This window comes from Sus scrofa, chromosome 13 (genome assembly GCF_000003025.6).
Source record: "Sus scrofa isolate TJ Tabasco breed Duroc chromosome 13, Sscrofa11.1, whole genome shotgun sequence".
Taxonomy (NCBI): Eukaryota; Metazoa; Chordata; class Mammalia; order Artiodactyla; family Suidae; genus Sus; species Sus scrofa.
The window spans coordinates 6,937,335-6,962,103 of NC_010455.5; the positions used below are offsets into that span (position 1 = coordinate 6,937,335).

The 24,769-nt window shown below is 38.1% G+C and overlaps 2 protein-coding genes across 4 annotated transcripts in view; one reads left to right on the forward strand and one right to left on the reverse strand.

Moving 5' to 3' along the window:
- The window catches only part of RAB5A (RAB5A, member RAS oncogene family), a 34,864-nt gene extending 32,033 nt beyond the window's left edge, over positions 1-2,831 (forward strand). For 2 of the 3 annotated variants that reach the window (XM_021068192.1, XM_021068191.1), the window contains exon 6: positions 1,388-2,831. In XM_021068192.1, coding sequence (XP_020923851.1) covers positions 1,388-1,503 — 116 coding nt within the window. In that variant the 3' untranslated portion in view covers positions 1,504-2,831. 3 annotated transcript variants of the gene reach the window in all.
- Positions 2,656-21,179, reverse strand: PP2D1 (protein phosphatase 2C like domain containing 1). The gene is made up of 2 exons (XM_021071365.1): positions 19,725-21,179; positions 2,656-3,849 (listed from the first exon to the last, which is right to left on the reverse strand). Exons 1-2 carry the CDS (start codon positions 20,935-20,937, stop codon positions 3,032-3,034), a joined length of 2,031 nt encoding a protein of 676 aa, XP_020927024.1. The 5' UTR covers positions 20,938-21,179; the 3' UTR covers positions 2,656-3,031.

Below are 24,769 nucleotides of genomic sequence, written 5' to 3' on the forward strand. Positions count from 1 at the left end.
CTGCTCTTTGTCCCTGAATGGGGCTTTGTTTCTAAATGCATTTGGTTGGAAATTTACCATTTTATTACCATTTATACTACCATCCTAGAGCCATTCCTATAAAGTGGCCCAAGGTAAAGGCTTTTTTTCCCAAACCTCAGTGCTCCTGGCTCCAAGATATAATCCTAGCCCAGCATCTAGGATTCTAAAAATGAATAACACTGTTGTGGAATATTAAAACAAACAAATGGTAAAAGATCCAGAACACAATTGGGCATTTAGATTTTGAAGTAGAGCATGTCCACCTTTTGCATAACCTGGGCCAGGGCTAAGGTGAAGCTAGTACCACAGTGATCTGTCCTGTTGAGGTAGGCTGCTGTTGATAGAAACCACTGAGTCTAGCCACTCTTACAACCTGTACCTCTGGATATTTAATGTTCAATGAATCCAAGCACATCAAGGATCTTTGGGATCAAAGCAGACTACCTCTAGTAGGTAAATTTTCTAATCAGTGGAAGCCACCACAGTCCAGAGAACAGCATAAAACTCCACGGAGTTCCTGTCGTGGCTCAGTGGTTAACGAATCCAACTAGGAATCATGAGGTTGCGGGTTCGATCCCTGGCCTTGCTCAGTGGGTTTAGGATCGGGCGTTGCCATGAGCTGTGGTGTAGGTCACAAACATGGCTCGGATCCCAAGTTGCTGTGGCTCTGTTGTAGGCCAGCAGCTACAGCTCCGATTGGACCCCTAGCCTTGGAACCTCCATATGCTGCAGGAGCGGCCCCAGAAAAGGCAAAAAGACCAAAAAAAAAAACTCCATAGAACTTAGCAAAGCTAAAGCCGTAGTTGCTGGTTGTGGGGCTTTGTCCAAAATGTGGCAAGCCATGCTTATCTGGCTCAAAATTGGAAAATGTTTTTTTGAGGTAGAGCCTTCAGGGTCAAGTCCATTTATATCAGGCAGAGCTAATCAGCTGCAAGATAGGAACATGGTAGATGTTTGAAGGGTAAAGTTCATAAGCCAGGAAGAGAATAAAAGATAGGATCTGTCATTATTTGGGGTGATAGTTTTCAGAGAAGAGGACAAGTTCTACTGGGTGATGGTGTTTGTTTATATCCTGACTTGTTCCAAAAGTTTGTGACTATCCAAAGCACATTGATGGTTAGGAGCTGAGCTTGATTGTAAACATGCTGGCAACACTAGTCGAGTTTTGACTCTGTCTAACTGGCAACAGTGATCAATCAGTGTTTTGGTGTCTCAGAAATACTCAGTAAACATTTGAAAACAGTGGGCACATGATTATATGACATTTTGGGATGACCTAGCTGGAAAGAAAGATTATAACTAAGCAAATGAAGTAATTCTCTCATGAATATTCTAATTGTATGTGTTTGGATAATTTGTCTTGCAGCTAAAAAGTTGCCAAAGAATGAACCACAGAATCCAGGAATAAATTGTACCAGAGGAAGAGGAGTAGACCTTACTGAACCCACGCAGCCAACCAGGAGTCAGTGTTGTAGTAACTAAATCTCCAGTTTAAACTAACTGGAATGTTCTTCTGCTTCCTAAATGTTAATAACAGTGGAATTGGAGCATTTAACCAGCCCAGTATGACGTCCAAAAAGAAGAGACTTACGATAGAGTCAAGTTTCTAATACAGAATTATTTTAAGTGTTTTGAACTTAATTTTTAATAACATGCATGTGACCCTCTGACTAATGTTTCAGCAGTGGAAGGGAGAAATGAGAGCTGTGTGTATGCTTGTTTCCTTGAAAGGTTAGGGGACTTAATTCTCTTCACCAGGGATATAGACAAGTGACTCTGAACCCATAGTTAACCAACCACTTCTGTGAAAAAGATTTGGAACTTTATCATTTGGGCTTTTCAAAAAAAAAAAAAATTCTTTAGAAGGAGATTCTAAAGATATTTGTGCTTATCTGCTGTATTCAAGCAACCTATAATTTCTCTTAGTATCCTTATTTAAAGTATACATTCCACATTGTAACAAATTAGCAACCAAAAAAAAAACAGTCCCAGGTCTTCAGGAAAAAAAAAAAAAAAAACATTAGTAGCATCTAAATTATAGCCAGTTCCATTTTTTTTTTTAAATGGGGTTTTTAAAAAAGCAAATGTAACCCTGTCTTATTTGAGGAATATGAAAACTGATAAAATGAGTCTTAAAGGATAGTGTTCCCTTGCAACATGTGAGCTCTTCAACAAAGATGAAACAAACCAGGAATCTGTGATTTCTGTTTAATCACTGCTGGCCATTACATAGGTTTTGTTTGGAAGTAGGGCTTTTCTGCCCTTTGGACATAAATATGGTCAATGCACTAACAATTATGTACATTCAAACCTGATTATTTTAAATTCAGTCTTCAGCTGTACTGTAAATAGGGTACCGCATTGTAGTCTCCATATATGTTTATTACTTTTCCGTAATATTTAAGAGTTGCTTAAAAGTATACAAAATGTACAGTTACTAAAACAGCTAATTTTTTTCTTCTCTCCCTCTTTGAAAGGAAGGGGCTTCTGTTGTTCCTACCTGGCTAGAACCATAACAAACAATGTACCAGTAATTTGTAACATAAGTATTGAATATAGTAACAATCTTGCAGCCTTGTTTTCCAAAATTCTTTTTATTTTGATCAATTCAGTATATTGCACTAATTGTTTTAGGTATTTTCATTATATGAAATCTACCATGTGTCAGAGATGATTTAATCTATTTAAGTGTTGAACTGCTAGCAGAACTTGTACATTTACAGTAATTCAGAATTAGTAAGGAAAACAGTTCACCAGTGTTTAGTTTTATATTGAGGTGCTCAGGTTGGAATAAAGTGGTATAAAAAGCACGTACTGGTTTTTCTCTCTTTTTTGTCATTTAACAGTGAACAGACATTATAAATGGTATTGTGTAACCTTAAATCCGCTTTTATATTTTCTTTAGTACATTCTTAAAAATAATGTGTGTTGGATTGATGTATTCTAATATTCGTTTCACTGAAGAATTGTCTTCATATTTTTGTTCTCTGGATAGTCAGAGCTTCAGCTTTTATATCAGAAACTGATATTCACTTCCATTGAGAAGTATTACCATAACTGTAATGTTATCTCTGGAGCCAGCCGCTAAAGCAGCATTTACAAGTTCACGGCTAATATACTCAGCAGCACCTTCGTAGGAACTCTTAGCACATAATTCTTTTTCTTTTTCACTTGAATCTTTTGGCACATCATCTACATTGGTTGGTTCCTTAGTTTCTTTTTCATTGCAAGCATCACAATTAGTCATTTTCGGTGGAAATATTCCTATATTTTCAGGGTTACTAGTGAAATGTTTAGAATACTTTGAACCTGACAAATTTTCTTTTGAATTCATAATTGATACACTTTCTTTAGATTCAGGTTTGCCCAGAAACACTATGTGGATGTTAGTTTCTGATTTAGATGTGCTTGATTCATTAACTGGGAGAAGCAGAGGCCCTTTGGATGGTGAGAGTTTGTTTCCTGTGTTAATGCTCTCTGTTTCTTTATATGCTTGAAAAGCTGTCATTGTCAGTGCAGTTACTTCCTTTGTATCCAGAACTTCCCAGAGTCCATTGGTAGCTAAGATAAGGAATTGACATAAGTCATCTATAGGGACAGAAATAGTTTGAGGTGCTGGAATAATGAATTTTTTCAGTTTGAGATTTCCATGAAATCCAAGTCCTCGAGTGGTTTTTACTTGCCCTTCTAGGAGCCCGTATGGTTCATTAGAACTAATCATTGCTCCATTTTGAAGCACTCTTCTTCTTTCGTCTATGTTTCGTGTAGTATGTTCTTTCGTTAGACAAAAGCCTTTCCCATTTCTGCATAAGACTGCTTGCACGTTACCTAAAAGTTTTAAAGATTGATCCTAGAGATTTATAACCAGTTGTATCAAAGTATACTGTTAACTTCATAAATTTGTTTCAATGCATAAACAGGTCGTTTAAAAATATTTTTAAAATATGTGTTATATTGATATCATTACTAGAAGATTTACAGTAATTAAGATTTCAGATCAAGGGTAGTTTATTCATCATTTTTAGGCACATAGTGTTTTAGGATTAAATTAAATAAAACTAGATAATGAAAAATAATTTTTTGTGAAACAGCTTCTGGTTGTTATGTTTTCATAGTCCAGAGTTGAACTTTTTTTATAACCAGTATATATTCCATAGAGCAGACATTTTTAAAATGTTTTAATAAATGCCTTTCCAACTAAAAATATAAACTTTGATTTTTTTTTTTTTTTTTTTTTTTTTTTTTAGGAGTGGAGTTTGGTAATTTTTGAACTGGTCAAATTTAAAACCTGAGTATGTTATAGGTATGGGTGATAAAAATTAGAACACCATTGCTTAATAGGTTTGTTATGTGTGTTGAAAAGAAATTAAGTCATTTAGTCTTGTGAAGAAAAAAATAATATGTATTACTAATGTACTAAATGGATAATAGCTAGCCAGCATTAAACCCTTCGATTGAATTGAAAACTGGGATCTTAAATAGCTGATTACAGTTTTTGTTCATGATTCAGATGAACTTGTGATGTAGGCTTCATTGAAATCATAAGGAAATCTAAACATAGTGCTCTGAACAGACTGAAGGGTGGTTGTGTTACCAAAATTTTCTTTGGTATAGCAAAAAAGTCTTAAAATTGTTTGTTAGGAAAAGTTGATTTTCTCCAAGTTGTTAGGAACATAATTATATATTTAAAGTAATACCTTTGAGAATTAAAATTTCTGGAATCATAGGCAAAATTTACATTAGAATATTCTGATTTTAAACATGGCAGTGTACCTGGAATCAGTTTTACTGCTTCAGGCTTTTTTTTTTTTTTTTTTTTTTTTGCCACATGCACCCATCTGAAAGTTACCAGGCCAGAAATTGAACCTGAGCCACAGTAGTGACAATTCCAGATCCTTAACCACTTAGCCATGAGGGAACTCCTGCAGCCCTTCATTTCTAATCCCCTAGATTTTAGGTTAAAGGGCTTTAGGTTTCAGAAGCTAAGGTTGGACAGACCCTAAGTTGATGAAAGGTTTGTGTCAGAGTGAGCCTCTTGGCTCATTTACATAATGGGGATTGTTAATATTTGAGCTATTGGATGGAACTGAAAGATGATGTTTATGGAGAATATTTTGGAAAACTGATACCTGTCTAAATGATAGTACTCAAAACAACATGACCTCTTTGTGGTTTAGTTATTAATATCTTCTGTTAACTTTTCTGCTGATCATTCTACTTAAACTCTGCAGAAGAAAAAAAAGAGCAAAGTAATTCTTGACTTTTGCTGAGCTGCAAATAGTTGTACCAGCAAAGTAGCATGGGCCAATAATGAACATGCTAACTGGGTAAACTGAATTGTTCTATTAGGAGAGCACAAGGATCAGTTCCTCTTCTAAATTAGAAAATTTCGTTGTGTGTGTACCTACACATATAAATAGTGCAACCAAAGATCTAAAAACATGGGGGACAAAATTTGGCTCAAAATATCACTACCTAAATGTTTTATTTGCATGTGGCAAGCCAGAGCTCATTCAGCAAAAAGAAAAAGAAAAAGCATTCTTTCTCTTTGTGATTTGAAAAGAATTTAATATGACTATGTAGTTAGAGTGGAAGCGTAGTAAATTGATATTTTGATTTTAGTTGCCTCTACAGAGAATTTGGTAAAGGTAGTCTTTTGTAGTACTAGTTGCCTTTTTCTTTTAATTGCTGTGCTATAGAGTAGGAAATGCCTTTTTAGTTGATTTTATTGTTCTAAACATTCCTTGAGCTCAGCACAATAAATTTTCTAGAAAATGGGGACATTAGGTAATAGCTATAGTTTTTGCCCTACCATGACTTACTGCCTGAGTGAGTTATATAATTACTTTCACAGTTTATTCATCCTGCCTTCTGAATAACTACTAAATGCCAATATGCAAATGAAAATGTGCTCAGTTTTTTTATGCATGTTGTAAATGCTAACTAAAACCACAAAAAGGAGTTTCCTGGTGGTGCAGCAGGTTAAGGATCTAGTGTTGTCACTGCTGTGGCTCTGGTTACTGCAGTGGCATGGATTCAGTCCATGGCCTGGGATCTTCTGCATGCCACAAATGCGGCCAAAAAAAAAAAAGGTTCCTATAAACATTATTTTGGAGGAAATGGGAATAAGGAGTGATGAAAACCCTTACATAAACATTTTAATGAATCTGAGCATAAATAAAAATTCTAATTCCTAGACACCAGCTTTTAATAGTGCTCTTCAGAAAATGTTATCAGAACAAAAATGGAATTTGAAGGGCAACACGGTCAGGGACATTAAATGGGAATAATTAAAAAGAACTGCTTTTGAGATGATTTTTAAGCCAAAAACATCTCTAGGATGCATGAGTGCTCTGGGATTAAAAAAAAAAAAAAAAAATGACTTGGTTTAGAAGCAGCAGCACAGGGAACAGGAAAGACTTGGGAGCCTGTCACACTTTTTAATCTGTTTTATCTGTGTGACTCATTAAATCAGTTTATTTCCTTGAGTAACAGTTTTCCACCTGCAATGTTATTTTTTTGTCAAGGTTATTGTGAGGATTTAAGAAGGTAATTTAATAAGTAGACATTTGATAAAGGTTATTTTCCTTTTGTGTTACATGAAGGGGGAAAGCAGGTGAAGAGAGGCTATCCAGAAGAGATTGAGATGAAGCTATGAACGTCTCACTTCAAACCCACTTTAAAAACTTGTAAGAAAATACTTACAAAGAAATAGGACTCGAGGGGAGTAGGAAGCAGAAACTTGGAACTTGGGAAATGAGGAAATAGTTATTGGAGAAAGAAAAAGGAGCAATTGAAAAGGAGCATAAACAAACTAAGGAAATTTAAACCCTAAAAGGATACCTAAAATGGAAGCATGATAGAAATGCTTGTAAATGAGGTTAGGAAAACAACTCATAGCCAGTTTTTCCTCAGGGCTCAAATTTTGGAAGAAGAGGGTGAAATTGTATGCATGGGTGCCAGGTTCATGACTTCCTACTGATGATGTGCATGAGAGCCTTATTGATGTGGATCTGGTTTTCGCTATATGTTCAAAAGATCCCTTTGTTGTAAGACGTGTGAGCTTGAAACTCATTCACCATTTTGCACCTGGAGTCTAACAGTACTTCACACATCAGTCTCAACCATCTGTCAAATATTTGTTTGTTTTATTCTAAGAATCAGATTTGAATATATGTGAGACCACCACCAACATACCCTAAAAAGGAGAGATGGGGAAGATAAAGTCTATAAAAGGTCAGTGTTATTTAAGAATCTGTGTATAAATATTCCTGCTTAAGGTAAGGTGATTTTGGAATTAGGTTTTAGGTGGAAAGGATGTGACTGGAAATAATTTTAAAAGCAACTTAACTACACTGTTAGTGAGCAGAAATAGTCACATCTTTAAGAATAATCACACCTAAATAGGAAAAGCACAACAAAAAGACCTGCAAATACAGCATCAGTTGTGAATGAGGAAAGCGTAGACACATAATAATGAAGGGACACCTTAGAAACAGGAAGTTTCTGGTATTCATAGGAAGTAATGAGACGAGTCTAAAGTACATGAGTCCTGGCTCGATCACTCTCTAATGATATAACCTTATATAAAATTTTGGTGAGCCCCAATCTTCTCATGTATTAAAATATGACTATTGGAGTTCCCATCGTGGCGCAGTGGAAACGAATTCAACTAGGAACCATGAGGTTGCGGGTTCGATCCCTGGCCTTGCTCAGTGGGTTGAGGATCCGGCGTTGCTGTGAACTATGGTATAGGTGGCAGACGCAGCTCAGATCTGGCGTTGCTTTGGCTCTGGTGTAGGCCGGCAGCTGTAGCTCCAATTAGACCCCAGCCTGGGAACCTCCATGTGCCGCTGGTGCAGCCCTAAAAGGACAAAGTAAAATGTAACTATTACCTCACAGTTGTGAGGATTAGAGTCACTTGGCAACCTTGAGAAGAGAAGGAAGGGGGCTCGAGGAACAATTATGTAATTGAGAAGTAGGTAAAGTCGTACTTGATCTCTGGATCTAGAGAAAGCTCACAGGACAGAAAACGGACACTAGGGAACAAAAGTGTCTGGGACCTTGTTAAAAGGAATTATTAGCAAATACGTATGATCTGGAAATAAGGATTAGAAAATAGTAGATAACACTGAAACACTTAAGTATTACAAAGGAGCAGTAACGTGAGTCTTGGATTGACTCTCCCAGATTTCACACTGGGATCAGTGCCTGTTCCCACCAGTCCGACTGGAAAAACAATTCATGGGTCATTGGGTAGTGTACTTAGCAAGGGCCTCAGTAACTAGTGGGAAGTAACTAGCACAAATTGGGCACTGCTCTGGATCTATCTAACAAATTATAAAAGCAAAATCCGAAAGGATCAGCCTGTTTCTCAGTAACTACATCCCAAAGCTCAAGCAGATAAGTCCCCCCAAAAAAAGTGTCCATATGCTACCCCTTATAACCTGTGAATATGATTTTATTTGGAACAAAAGGCCTTTGCAAATGTAAGTAAATTAAGGTCTTGGGATCAGATCATCCTGGGTGATTCAGGTTGGTCCTAAACCAAAGAAATATCCTCATAGAAGAAACACAGGGATAAGAGTAGAAAGCCAGTGAAGATAGAGGCAGAGATTGGAGGGGTATTTGGCAGCCACAGGCCAAAGAGTGCCCCAAGTCACTAGAAGTTGAAAGAGGGAAGGAAGAATTCTCCCCTTGGGACTTTAAAGGAAGTGTGACTTTACACCTTGATTTTGAGCATCTATCCAGACTGTGAGAGAATGGATTTTTATTTTTTTTAAGCTGCCAAGTTTGTGATAATTTGTTACAGCAGCCCTGAGAAACTAGAACACCAAGCATGAATATAAGTAGGGAAATACTTACTTCCCATAATAAAATGAGAAATTAATTTAATACCCATAATAAAATGAAAAATCAATTTAAACCAACCCAGAACCAACACAAATGTTGTAATTAGTAGGCAAGAACTTTCAAAGTTCTAACTACATTGTATATGTTCAAAAAGTTAAATACAGGAGTTCCCGTCCTGGCGAAGTGGTTAAGGAATCCACCTAGGAACCATGAGGCTGCGGGTTCGATCCCTGGCCTCGCTTAATGGGTTAAGGATCGGGCGTTGCCGTGAGCTGTGGTGTAGGTGGCAGACTCGGCTTGGATCCTGCATTGCTGTAGCTCTGGTGTAGGCTGGTGGCTACAGCTCCAATTGGACCCCTAGCCCGGGAACCTCCATATGCCATGGGAGCAGCCCTAGAAAAGACAAAAATAAAAAATAATTTAAAAAAAAACAACTTTCATGTCTGTATTTAACTTTTTTTTTTTTTTTTTTTTGTCCTTTTTGCCTTTTCTAGGGCTGCTCCCATGGCATATGGAGGTTCCCAGGCTAGGGGTTGAGTCAGAGTTGTAGCTGCCAGCCTACACCAGAACCACAGCAACACCAGATCTAAGCCGCATTTGCAACCTACACCACAGCTCATCATGGCAATGCCAGATCCTTAACCCACTGAGCGAGGCCAGGGATCAAACTGCAACCTCATGGTTCCTAGTCGGATTCGTTAACCACTGAGCTACGATGGGAACTCCGGAAGATATTTTTTTTTAAATCAAACTTATAAAGATGAAAAATACACTGGATGTGATTATTAGATTCAATACAAGAAAAGATTGTATTACTGCAGAGTAAGGATCTCTGAAAATTTGCTCAGTATAAAGAGTGAGAGGAGTTCCCATCATGGCTCAGTGGTTAACAAATCTGACTAGGAACCATGAGGTTGTGGGTTCGATCCCTGGCCTCACTCAGTGGGTTAAGGATCCGTTGTTGCTGTGAGCTGTGGTGTAGGTTGCAGACGTGACTCGAATCTGGCATTGCTGTGGCTCTGGCATAGGCCGGTGGCTACAGCTCTGATTGGACCCCTAGCCTGGGAACCTCCGTATGCCGAGGGAGCGGCCCAAGAAATGGCAAAAAGACCAAAAAAAAAAAAAAAAAAAAAAAAATGAGAGCACTAGAAAAAATAAGGTCAATTTTTCTAGACTGCTGGCAATAGGCAAAGGCCAGCAAAAATCTGAAATCTGAGAAGCATACTGAAGACAAACAAAGTAGGTAAAAACAGAATAGTTCGTGGCCTTGGAACTTGATCTCCTCCCAACTACTTCTCTTCAGCTCTGCAGTAACCATGAAAAACAAAAGCTTTTGGAGTTCCCTTGTGGCTTAGCAGTTAAGAATCCACTATTGTCACTGCTGTGGCTTAGGTTCAGTCCCTGGACTGAGAATTTCTGTAAGCCATGGGCATGACCAAAACAAACAAAAACCTTTATAATGATGCTAGCTATAGTCCAGCAGCCTCTACAGGAGAAAGGATAGCTCTGGACCTCCCTAAAAATATCTATCTCCAAAGAATTGCCGCTATTCAAACTACCTTGCAATTCCCTGAAAAACGCTCCATTCTCAAGCCTTGTCATTTGACCTGATTCAGAGCTTACTCTGTACAAATAACTCATCTTCAGTGTGTTTGCCAAAAACAGCTGCAGTTGTTTAAAATTGCAGTTGCCTGAGACAGTGAAAACTTTGGGGGCTGACAAGAGGCTGACCAAAAAAAAAAAAAAAAAAGTATAATAAAGAGCTGAGAGATGAGAATCTGTAAAGTTTTGAAAAGCTCAGACATATTACTGGGACAATAGAAGAGCAATGCACATGCACAGGCTGTATACATACCCAGGACCTGAAAATGTCCTAATTTCTCATCTACAGTTGATCTTGAGAATTGACCAAGTAGGAAGTAAAAGCATAGGCAGAGTTATAAACTGCCTATCATTTCTTAAAAGATAAGCCTTAGCAAACACAGTGCCTCAGCAGAGACTGGAAGACTACTTTGTACAAGATATTTAAGGAAATCTCCATCTAGTCATTATCTGGACACTAAGATCACCAATCAAGCAAAGATTTTTGTGTCGGCATATGGCAGAATATACTTTACAGAATTAGTTCATAAAATTACAAAACAAACAGTAGCAACAACAAACCCTAGAGGAGGGTATCTACATTATTTTAAATGTTCAGATTAAAAAAAGAAGAAAAATAAGAAGGCAATGAAACATGACAGTGTAGCCCATACACAGGAAAACATATAAGACAATTGATACTGTCCCTAAGGAAATCTTGGCATTAGACTAACTGTACAAAACATGGTTTTAAAGTTTTAAATACATTAAAGGGAAATATGGCTGAAAATTGAAAGCATGAGAACGATGATCCACCAAATAGAGAATATCATTAGATTGATTATAACAAAGAAACAAGTTGCAATTCTGGAGTTGAAATGTACAATGTCTTAAATGAAAAAATTCACTAGAAATGAGCTCAGCATCAGATTTGAATTGGCAGAAGAATTAGCAAACTTCATTGATAAATGGAATAGAGAAAAAATGAAGTAAAATGAACAGTTTCAGAGACTTGAGGGAAAAGCATACCAACATATGGATAATGGAAGGAGAGGAGAGTAGTGGGGAAAAAAGAATATTTGAAGTAATAATAGCCCAAAATTTCCTAAATTTGATTTAAAAAAAAATCCAAGAAGCACAATAAACTCCAAATAGTATAGAGGTCAGTACTTAAAACACATCGTAGTCAAACTGTCCAAAGACAAAGAGAAGAAATATTGCAATTAGCATTAGAAAAGTGACTCATCATATACAGCTGACAGTTATGTCTCATCGGAAACCATGGAGGCTATGTGATTGATGTAGGCCAGCAGCTGAAGCTCTCAGATTCAACTCCTAGCCCAGGAACTTCCATATGCTGCAGGTGTGGCCCTAAAAAAGAGAAAGAAAGAAACCATGGAGGCTAGAAGGCAGCAGGAGGACATTCAAATGCAAGACTGTCCTTTTAAAAATTAAGAAATTAAGACATTTCCAAATAAACAATGGCTGAGGGAATTTATCACTAGCAGACTTGCCATACAAGAAATGCTAAAGGGAGTCATTCAAGCTAAAATGAAAACACTAAGCTGTAACTTGAATCCACACAGAAAAAAGTTAAATACAGTTGCATAATATCTGGGGGGCATTGGTTCTCAGACGCACCGCAGATGCCAAAATCCTTGGATACTCAAGTCCCACAGCCAGCCCTCCATATCTGCAGTTCTGCATTCACAGAGTCAATCAACCATAGATTGTATAATACTGTATTTACTATTGAAAACATTTCACATATAAGTGGACACACACAGTCCAAACCCATGTTGTTCAAGGGTCAACTGTATATAGGTAAATACAAAAAAATAAAGAATTTTTATTTTTAAAGCTTTTCTTTTTCTGTCTTACTTAAAAGAAAGCTGGATAAAACAATAATTATAGGAGTTCCCATCATGGCTCAGTGGAAACAAATCTTACTAGCATCCATGAGGATGCAGGTTCAATCCCCAGCCTCACTCACTGGGTTATCCAGTATTACCATGAACTATGGTGTATGTCACAGATATGGCTTGGATCTGGAGTTGCTATGGCTGTGGCATGGGCCAGCAGCTGTAGCTCTGATTCAACCCCTAGCCCGGAAAATTCCATATGCCCTAAAAAGACAAAAAATTATAAAATTTTATAGGCTTGTAATATGTAAAGGTGTAATTATATAAACATAAAGTACAAAGGAGGGTGGAGGAAATAGAGCTATATTTGAGCAAAGATATTATATACAGCTTTTAAAATTAAGTTGGCGTTAATGCAAGCCAAATTGTTTTTAAGATATTGTAATCCTCTGGATAGCCACTAAGAAAAAGTTTTTAAATCTACACTAAGAGAAACACAGGAATTAAAATGGTGTACTAGAAAATGTCAAAAGAAAGCAGTATTGAAGGAATAGAAAAACAGATGTAAAACATACAGAAAGCAAACAACAAACTATCTGATATATACCCTATCCTGTACATTAAATATAAATGAATTAAATACTTGAATCAAAAGGCAAATGTTGGCAGAATAGAAAAATAACAAACATGGTAGCAGGCTGAATAAAGTCCCCACAGATATCAGAACCTAATGTCTGGAGCCTATAAATGTTACTTTATAAGGCAAAGACTTTGAAGATGTGACTAATGATCCTGAGATGCTTACACTAGATTCTTGTGGGGGGTGGGATTCTAAATGCAATCATAAGAGGGAGATTTGGCTACAGATACAGAAGAAGGAAATGTGCCCGTGGAGGCACATTTGAGATTGGAATGATGTGGCTACAACTCAAAGAATACTGGAAGCCAGCAGAAGCTAGAAGAAGCAAGGAATGAATTCTTTCCCACATTCTTTGGAGGGAGCATTGCCATGATATGCTGATTTAGAATTTCTTGAACTGCGAGAATATAAATTTCTGAGGGTTTTGTTTGTTGGGTTTTTGGGAGAGGAGGGGTTATTTATTTGCTTGGTTGGTTTTTTTGGCTGCCCCTTGGCATATGGAGTTCCCAGGCCAGGGATCAGATCTGAGGGGCAGCTGCAAACTATGTTGCAGCTGCAGTAATGCTGAATCTTTAACCCATCATACCAGGATGGGGATCAAACCTGCATCTTGGCACTGCAGAGATGCTGATGACCCATTGGGCCACAGTGGGAACTACAAATTTCTGTTGTTAAAGCCACCAAGTTTATAGTAAATTTGTAACAGCAACCATGAGAAACTAATGCAAACAAGATCCAGCTATGGGAGCTCTTGCCATGGCTCAGCAGTTAATGAATCTGACTAGCATCCATGAGGTTTCGGGTTTGATCCCTGGCCTCATTCAGTGGGTTAAGGATCCGGCATTGCCGTGAGCTGTGGTAGGTTGCAAATGCGGCTCAGATATGACGTTGCTGTGGCTGTGGTGTAGACTGGCAGCTGTAGCTCCAATTAGACCCCTAGCCTGGGAAACTCCATATGTCATGAGTGCAGCCTAAAAAGCAAAACAAAAAAAGAGCCAGCTATATACTAAGAAGACCCTTGATTCAAAGACAAATAAAGTGATGGAGTTCCCATCGTGGCACAGTGGTTAACGAATCCAACTGGGAACCATGAGGTTTCGGGTTCGATCCCTGGCCTTGCTCAGTGGGTTAAGGATCCGTTGTTGCGTGAGCTGTGGTGTAGGTCACAGATGCAGCTTGGGTCCCGTGTTGCTGTGGCTGTGCTGTAGGCCGGCAACTACAGCTCCGATTCAACTCCTAGCCTGGAAACCTCCATATGCCGTGGGAGCAGCCCTAGAAAAGGCAAAAAGTCAAAAAACAAACAACAAAAAAACACAAATAAATTGAGAGTAAAAGGGGGGAGGCTATTTCATGAAAAGAGTAAGCAAGAGAGAACTGGAAAAGCTGTGTTGATATCAGACTCCAAGACGAAAACTGATACTATAGATCAAGAAGAACATTTTATAACAGTAAATGAGTCAATCAAGCAGGAAGACATAGTAATTATAAGTTTACATGCACCTAAGAACAAAGTCTCAACATACACAAAGTAAAAACTGACAGACTTGAAGATAGATAGAAATAGACAATTCAACAATCACAGTTAGATATCCAAACCTCATTACCAATAATGGAAGAACAGCTAGGCAGAACATCAATAAGTAAATAGAAAATTAAATAACATAAAACAACTAGAAATCTAAAAAATATTTCACCTACACAACATAACACACTTTCTTCTTGAGTACACATGAAGCATTCTCTTGGATAGTCCATATATTAGGTCACTAAACAAGCTTTGAAAATTTTTAAAGTATTAGAATTACACAAAACATGGTTCTCTGACAAAAATGAAATGAAATCAGAAATCAGCAATAAAGGAGTACTTGGGAAATTCACAAATATTTGAAAATTAAGCATACTCAAACAATACCTTTAAAAAAGTAACTTAAAATTGCACTCAGAAAAATTAAATACATCAGCATAAACCAAGGAGCTGAAAAACTTGTATGCTGAGAGCTATAAAACATTAATAGGAGTTCCCATCATGGCACAGTAGGTTAAGGATCCAGCCTTGTCTCTGTGGTGGCCTGGGTCACTGCCAAGGTGCGGGTTCCATCCCCAGCCTGGCTTAGTGGGTTAAGGATCTGGCATTGGCACAGCTGTGGTGTAGGGCACAGCTGTGGTTCAGATTCAGTCCATGACATGGGAGAACTTCCATATGCTGTGGGTGTAGCAAAAAAAAAAAAAAAAAAGTAACAAAGGAAATTAAAAAGGATTCAAAGAAGTAGAAAGATATCCTATGCCTTTCATTAGAAGAATTAATAGCAATACTACTCAAAAGCAATCCACAGATTTAATGTGATCTCTATTAAATTACCCATGACATTTGTCGCAGAACTAGAACAAATAATCCAAAAATGAATATGGTAACAAAAAACCCAGAATTTCTAAAGCAATCCTGTGATGGGGGATGGGGATAGAGGGGAGGGAAACAAAGCAGGAGGGATAACGCTCCCACACATCGGACAATACTACAAAGCTACAGCAATCACAACAGTATGGTACTGGCACAAAAACAGACATATAGATCAGTGTAACAAGGTAGAGACCCCAGAAATAAACATACATACCTACAGTCAATTAATCTTTGACAAAGGAGGAAGGAATATAAAATGGAAAAAAGAGTCTCTTCAGCAAGTGGTGCTAGGAAAGTTGGACAGCTGCATATAAATCAGTGAAACTAGAACACTCTTACACCATGCATAAAAATAAACTTGAAATGGCTTAAAGGTTTAAACATAAGACAAGACACCATAAAACTCCTAGAACAGAACATAGGCCAAACATGCTCTGATAGAAATCCTACCATTGTTAGAGTTCCCGTCGTGGCTCAGCGGTTAATGAATCCGACTAGGAACCATGATGTTGCAGGTTCGATCTCTGGTCTCACTCAGTGGGTTAAGGATCCAGTGGTGTAGGTCACAGACGAGGCTCATATCCCACGTTGCTGTGGCATAGGCTGGCAGCTGTAGCTTCGATTAGACCCCTAGCCTGGAACCTCCATATGCTGCAGGTGCGGCCCTAAAAAAGACAAAAAAAAAAAAAAGAAAGAAAGAAAGAAATCCTACCAATGTTTTCTTAGTTTAGTCTCCCAAGGTGATAGAAATAAAAACAAAAATAACAAATAGGACCTAATCAACATTAGAAGCTTTTGCACAGCAAAGGAAATCATAAAAAAAAAGACAACTTATGGAATGGGAGACAATATTTGCAAATGATGCAACTGACAAAGGCTTAATCTCTGAAATATACAAACAACTCAACAACAATAAAAAAATAAAAATAAAAAAATGGACAGAAGACCTAAATAGACATTTCTCCACAGAAGACATATGAATGGTCAGTAGGCACATAAAAAGATGTTCAACATCACTAAATATTAGAAAAATGCAAATCAAAACTACAATGAGGTTGGAGTTCCTATTGTGAAATCAGCAGTAGTGAGCCTGACTAGTAACCATGAGGATGCAAGTTCAATCCCTGGCCTCGCTCAGTGGGTTAAGGATCTGGCATTGTGTGAGCTGTGGTGTAGGCCAGCAACTGCAGCTCCAATTCGACCCCTAGCCTGGGAACCCCCATATGCCGCGGGAGTGGCCCAAGCAATGGCAAAAAGACAAAAAAAAAAAAAAAAGAAAGAAAACCAAAAATAGAATTACCACATGGTCTAGCAATCCCACTCCTGTGCATATATCCAAACAAAATTATAATTCAAAAAGATATATGACCCCTATGTTCAAAGCAGCACTGTTCATAATAGCCACAACATGGAAACATCCTAAAGGTCCATCAATAGATGAATGTATAAAGAAGACGTGGTACATATATACAATGCAATACTACTCAGCCATAAAAAAGAAAGAAGGCCATCTGCAGCAACATGGATGGAGTTAGCCATTATTATACTAAGTGAAGTAAGTCAGCAAGAGAAAGACAAATAGCATATGATATAACTTATGCGAAATCTAAAATATGGCACAAATGAACTTATCTACAAAACAGAAACAGGATCACAGACATAGAGAACGGACTTGTGGTTGCCAAAGGGGAGGGGGAAGGGAGTGGGATGGACAGGGAGTTTGGGGTTAGTAGACGTAAACTATTACATTTAGAATGGATAAACAACAAGATCCTATTGTATAGCACAGGGGACTCTATACAATCTCCTGGGATAGACCATAATGGAAAAGAATATGAAAAAGGATGTGTACACACACACACACACACACACACACACACACACGCACGCACGCACACACGCATGCACGTACACAAATACACACACGTATAACTGAGTTCCTTTGCTGCAAATCAACTGTACTTCAATTTAAAAAAAATTTTTAAGAAAGAAAATCTGAATAGACTTATAACTATTAAGAAGTTTGACTCAATAATCTAAAAATTTACCACAAAACTTACCATGAGAAAAGCTCAGGCACAGATGGTTTTGCTGGTAAATCCTACCTAACATTTTTGGGTGAATTAATACCAATTCTTCATATATTCTTACAAAAAAATAGAAGAGAGTGAAATGCTTCCTAACTCATTCTATTAAGCCAATGTTTCCTTGATATCAAAACCAGATAAAGATTTCACAAGAAAAGATAACCACGGGCTAATATCACTTTTGAGTATAGATGCAAAAAATCCTCAATAAAATACTGCAAAATGAAATCCAGCAATACAGAAAAGGACTACAGCCTAACCAAGATTTATCCCAGGGCAGCAGAATTGATTTAACATGTGACTATCAGACTATGTAATACACTATATCAATAAAAGAAAGGGAAAAGTCAACATGATCATCTCAATAGATACAGAAACCATATTTGACAAAATAACGCCCTTTCATGACATAAACATGAAGCAAACTAGAAATAGAAAGGAACTTCCTCAATTTACCAAAAACTCAAGGCTAAAGTCATATTTCATGGTGAAAGACTGGATGCTTTCCCCCTAGGATCAGGAACAAGACAAGGATGTCTGCTCTTAACACTTACATTGAATCTTACACTAGAAAATTTAGCCAGGGAAATTAAGCAATAAAAAGAAATTAAAAGAAACCAATTTGTAAAGGAATCATTAAATGTATGTCTATCTGAAAATGAAGTTGTTTAAGGGTCCAAACTTTCAATGAGTAGTGGCATGGTATATAGAGAACATATATATTTTAATCTTCAAACTTGTAAGAGACTAGAACATAATTTTTTTTCAAACACTGAAAAGAAATGATGCGGGGGAGAGATAAATTAGGAGGTTGGGATTCATTTATACACACCACTACTATACTTAAAGTAGGTAACTAACAAGGATAGCACAGAGAAATCTACTCAGTAGTCTGTAACAAGCTACATGGGAAAAGAATCTGAAAAGGAATGGATATATGCATATGTACAAGTGATTCTCTTTGCTTTATGCCTGACATTAACGCAACATTGTAAATCAACTATATTCCAATTAAATTTTTAAAAATGAAATGATCATTATGTAATGTGATAAAAACGCTCATCATCACAATGACAATCCTGTCACAATATAAAAATGTATCAAATTAACATGTATGTCTTAAACATACACAATGTTACATGTCAAATATGTATTTTAAAAAACAATACTTAAGTATATTTAGACATTATGGTTCTTGTAAGACTACGTGAGAAATTACTCTGTATTCAATGTTCAATAAATGGACACTGTCATTAATAATAAATCCAGCCATGAAAGGGGTGGTGGAGAACCCTAGTTAAGTATCTCATGAAACTCAGCATGGAACTCAGGTTAACTCGGCTAGAACTGTTTTACCTCTGGATTTCCATGTTGGCAAGCTTCTTAGCTAGAATTTTAGCACTGAGGATCAAAAGAATTGCCTCTTGAAATACAAAGAATCCAGTCTTTTTTTTTTTTGGAGAAGCAAATACATGCCTACAAAATTGGTGCATGTACTATGGTTTTCTACAAGATGAAACTGATGTGACTTGGCCACTGAGCACAAGAGTGAGTGACCTATTGCAAATGTGTTAGATACTAGAATAATTGACACGTTTGAGCAACTATACAGACAACACTCAAAGAACTTTACATTCTCCCCAAAAAGGGAAGTGTGGAAAATATTTTGGCTCCATTCAGATCTAAGTAAATGTAACATATTTGCTTTGCCTTAATCAACAGCTGTATCGTGATCCCATTTAGAAAACTTCATGTTTTGGTCACATTATTCCATATATGTGCCTCCTTGAAAAATAATTACAGCAGATTTTGAGCCTGCAATCTGCATTTAACCTATGGTCATTGATTGTTGTTTAAATTGGTCAATGAAATTTCTAGGCATTAATAAGTCACTAAATAATAGGCCACTAGGGAATTCCCGTTGTAATGCAGTGGTTAACGAATCCGGTTAGGAACCATGAGTTTGGGGTTCGATCCCTGGTCTTGCTCTGTGGGTTAAGGATCCGTTGTTGCTGTGATCTGTGGTGTAGGCTGCAGACGTGGTTCGGATCCTTCGTTGCTGTGGCTCTGGCATAGGGCGGTGGCTACAGCTCCGATTAGACCCCTAGCCTGGGAACCTCCACATGCTACAGGAAGCGGCCTGAGGAAAGGCAAAAAGACAAAATAATAATAATAATAATAATAATAATAATAAGCCACTAGATAATTATGGAAGCATGAGAGGCTTTGCTGCCAGGAATAACACATGTTAAGGGTAACCTGGTACGATTCAACATACATACCGGCGTTTGCAATATGTAGTACTCCAGAAATTATTTGTGGCATCCTCTGGAAAGGGAAACTGTCTGCCAAAGCATTAGGGTCATTGATTCCTCTCCAGGTCTTCTTAGCCTCAGGATTTTTAATGTTGCCTTCCAATACACAAGTAATTGCAGAACAGCCACTCCATCGAACCCTAGACACTTCTTTCCTCCCAAGACGTAAAAGCCTGTCCATTCTCCAAAATGCTTTTGCAAAGGCTTTGTGTGTGTTCTCATACTCACTTTTCAATGCTTTTGTACGTTTCTTCATGGAGGAGAAGAAATCTTCTATAGCTGTGTATTCTTCCCTAAACACTGTGTGAAAGGAATTGATTACCTTTTGCTCTTCAGGGGTCATTTGGTAAGAAGGATCAAGTCTGGAAAGTTGATGGAGAAGTAAAATTGGGAATTCCACTGATGTCAAGTCTGCGGCTGAGGCACCGTGATGTCCATCAAACAAACCAAAAAAACACACATTGGGTTTATTACCAAAATTATTCACAACAGTGAATTTATCATTCATGTCAGCTCTCCACGTGCAATTCCTGTCTTCACAAATGGCTGCTCCTCTAATTAATATGTGGCAGATTTTTTGAGGATATACAGAACTCTTGCGAATGTTGTCAATAATCTTATAGTATGCCGGTATTTGTTTCTTCCAAAGCAGCTCAAAAGCATTATTAATGCTCTGTAAGATTTTTTCGGTAAGCCCAAAAGATGACAATAGTTTAGCAATTATGAACTGTCTCTGAAAAGCAATCACTGAGAGTGCTGGTTTCTTTCCACTCGTTTGTTGAAAGCCCAGTGTGGCCAGAGCTACATGCTGCTTTTTATGGGGGAAAATTCTAGGTAGGTCAATTTCATGCTTGCATATAGAACAGGGAAGTGTGATCATCTCATTATAGACCTGCTCGTCATGTTTTCCAGAGTCTTTTGATGGTCTCTTCCTCTTCCTTTTAAAAGGCCTTCTTCTCAATGTGAGGGGGACTTCATAGTCTAAATCATATGTTGGTTTTCTCGAATACAATTGCCTTGATTTCCAAAACACTCTGCAAACAAGATGAAAGATCTTTACGTGCCAGGAATAAGGCAGTGAAAATCCCTTCAGGCAAGCCCTTATCTTTGCAATTTGCTTTAGCTCCTTTAGATTGTATATTGGCCTAGAATTGAATATTCTGATTCCTCTTTCTGTCATTCCCCTAAAAGTCACACAGTAAACACTCAATGAATTGGTATTTGGCTTGTGTATGCCAGAATGAATTTAGGCAAAATCTCCACAAAGTCAGCTAGACATCTAAGAACAAATACACTAAGCACAATGTTTTATCTAGGCATGTGAAGATGTATGCTTGAGACCTAGGAATGTGATTTCAATATGAGCATAATTTGTTTTCGTATTTGACTTTGTCTTGCTTAAAACACTTTTCTCCTAATTAAAGAGTTCTCAAGGCAATGAGCAGGACATGCCAAAACCATGCAGGAAAATGAAAAGGACTGATAGCAAGGACAGAATTTTTTAGGACTACAATGGGAAAGAGGTTCGGCCTGAGGAAAGGAAAGAAAAGATGTGGAGCTGGATGATACATTTCCAGAAAGCAGATATTTTCTTACACTCCCCCCATCAGAATCATCTACAATAGTACTCAGCACATGGGGCCATTTTTTTTTTTCCATTTTATAAGGGCAATTCCTAGGGCAGGAGATCTTTGCAAGGGCCTGTGGCAATAATAGAAAACTGAAAGGAGTTCCCTCATGGCTCAGTGCGTTAAGGATCTGGTGTTGTCGCTGCTGTGGTGCAGGTCCAATCCCTGGCCCAGGAACTTTTGCATGCTTTGGGCATGACCAAAAAAAAAAAAAAAAAAAAAAAAAAAAGGAAGAGAGAAAGAGAGAGAGAAAGAAAAAAGTGAGGGCTGAAAAGAAAATTTAGTTAGAAAATATTTTTAAACCTTAAAAATCAACGTTAGTAGATTTAAATGTTTATGAAATGAAATGTGATAACAATGAAGTCGTGCTATATAGCACAGGGAACTACATCTAATCACGTGTGATGAAACATGATGGAAGGTAACATGAGAAAAAGAATGTATATATATGTATGGCTGGGTCACTTTGCTGTACAAGAGAAATTGACAGAACAGTGTAAATCAATTATAATTAAAAAAAAAAATGTTCATGGGAGTTCTTGTTGAGGATTAGAGGTAACAAACCTGACTAGTATCCAGGAGAATGCACGATCAATCCCTGGCCCTACTCAGTGGGTTAAGGATCTGGCATTGCCATGAACTGCGTGGTGTAGGTCGCAGACACGGCTTGGATCTTTTGTTGCTGTGGCTGTGGCATATGTTGGCAGCTGCAGCTCTGATTCGACATCTAGCCTGGGAACTTTCATATGCCATGGGTACAGCCCTAAAAAGAAAAAGAAAAATGTTACGAAATGTGACATTTTTAAAACTAGGTAACTTTGTAAGTTCCCCTGTGGCACAGCCGGTTAAAGATCTGGTGTTGCCACAGCTGTGGCATAGGTCACAATTGCAGCTCAGGTTTCATCTCTGCCTGCCCAGGAACTTCCTCATGCCTCAAGTACAGCCAAAAAATAAAAAATGTAATAATAAAACTAGCTAACTCCAAGTCAACTCATATATAAATAGCGCTTGACGTGGGTGCACTTAGTGTGATGCTTTCCTATTTGAATTTTATTCCCTGCTGTGCCCAATTTATTGGATATGGCAACTCATCCCTAAGGCAAAATTTCATCACCAAATTTCCACTTTATAAATGCTTTTAGCACTATTAGCATATTAGCAAGCCTTCCTGGCTTTGCCTCACCAACCAATTTTTGTTTCTTTTTTTCAAATGAAAAACTTAAAAATCACACAAAATCGGATGCATGTAATGAGCCCCATAACTAGCTTTACCAATTATCAACATTTTTTCACTCTCATTTTATCTATGTCCTCAGCCATTTTATTTCATTTTATTCATTTGGCGTGGGGGGGGGGTGCTGCACTCATGACATGTGGAAGTTTCCAGGCCAGAGAGACTGAACCCATGCCACGTCAGTGATCTGAGCTGCTGTGGCAAAATGGGTCCTTAACCTGCTGTGCCACAAGGGAACTCCATCATTTTATTCATTTTTTTTCCTGGAATATTTTAAAGCAAATGCCCAAATTATATCAGTCTTAATACTTAACTCATAAATACTTCACTATTTAGTCAGCATATATTCATTTCGTCAGTACCTACAGCATACCAGCTACTGTGCCCAGGTTGAAGCTGCATGGACCCATAAGGTTGGTTCTTGCCCTTGGAGCTTCAGGGGGAGGAGTTAGCAGAGCCATCCATGAGTTTGAACAAGGAAGCAGACAGGTCAGATGGAGCCAGGACAGAGCCCCGGGAGAGGGCCCAACCAGGGACCCAACTCTTCATCAAACTAGGAATGTCATCATGTCACCTGAGAAGCTGTCCAGAAGAATGCTCAGTTGAGAGACAGCAGCAAGGGCTCCAAGGCAGATACAAGGGAATGACCCACTAGCAGGCAGAAGGAAGGAGAGCCAGCCAAGGAGGTGGACAGGCATACAGAGAAGTAGGGCAGAAAAATGGGTACTTTCAAAGCTTTTCAGCTCTTGTGACCAAAATGACCAAAATGTGTGGCCATTTTTTTTTTTTTTATGGCCACACCCATTCCCTGGTTCCCAGGCCAGGGATTGAATCTGTTCTGCAGCTTTGACCTACGGACCTACCCCATAGCTGCCAGAATGCCAGATTCTTTAGCCAACTGTGCCCAGCTAGGGATCAAACCTGTGCTTCCACAGCGACCTTAGCCGCTACAGTCGGATTTTTAACCCACTGTGCCAAAGCGGGAACACTGTAGCAAATTTTTTTTTTCACTTTTTAAAGTTTTATTTAAGTATAATTGATTTACAGTGTTTTGATAATTAATTGTGATGATTGGGTAATATTTATGTAAACAATGAGTTTTCCTGAGGCTTGTTGAACTACTGGGACAGTCAGTATATAAGGCACACTAGTACTAGAGTTTGACCTAGAGTCACCAAATAAACATGAAGTTACATCAGAACTTTATTTTTCTGTGTATTGGGACTAGCCATACAACAACTCTTTCTCACATGAAGTCATTCTTCGAATGTAATGAGTCTTCATAGGTTCTTTTGTTCATTCATTCATTCTTTGAACAAACACTTGGGTGTCTGCAGTTTCCCAAGTACTGTTTTATTTGCTTGGGATAGAAAAGTGAACAAAGGCATTGTCTGTGAGGAAGCTTATATTCTGATATGAAAGACATATAAGCCTATAATACCAGATACGGACATGTACTATCATGAAAAATAGGGTAGACTAAGAGCATAGAAAGGATAAAAGCCCTTTTTGTATAAGGTAGTCAGAGGAATTCAGTATGGACATGGTCTAACCAGAAGCCAAGATTTTATTCGATGACTGAGAAAGTGGAGGAAAAAGAAAACTACAGATACAGTTGTTTATTGACTATGTTTGCTATCCAACACAAATGAGGAAAAAGTTACCTGAAAGCACTGTTTGCTTCCATGTTCCTTTGCCCTCTCCTTTCCACCTTTCCCCAGTCTCTGCTCCTCCGCCTCGTGTGGTGATGGCAATGGCAGGTGTGGAGGTGATGGTGATGGTGGTGAGGACAGTGGCAGGTCCCCTGACTTGGTGGTGGACCTCTCTGTATGGAATGTTTGCTCCATCACCTGGAACCCCAGTCAGAACTCACACTATGATTCTGAAGAACTGTGAAGCAATAAGGCCACACATTGTGCCAAGTAACAAACTGGTCTTTGAAATTTCTGAAAGAAGGATCATTCATTGAATATATTGTCTTGGGCCTGCATAATAGAATTAAAAAATTAAGAGGAGTGGAGTTCCCACTGTGGCAAAACAGGATTGACAGTATCTCTGCAGAAGCAGGGATGAGGGTTCAATCCCCAGCCTGGCACAGTGGGTTAAAGATCTGGCATTGCTGCAGCTGTGGCATAGTTCAGAACTCTGGC

Bases quoted from the DNA above. Each gene is read 5' to 3' on its own strand.
- PP2D1 (XM_021071365.1), bottom strand. From the start codon at position 20,937: ATGACAGAAAGAGGAATCAGAATATTCAATTCTAGGCCAATATACAAT. The intron at 3,850-19,724 runs GTATGTATGTTG...TAAAACTTTTAG, and splicing joins ACTACATATTGCAAACGCCG to GTAACGTGCAAGCAGTCTTA.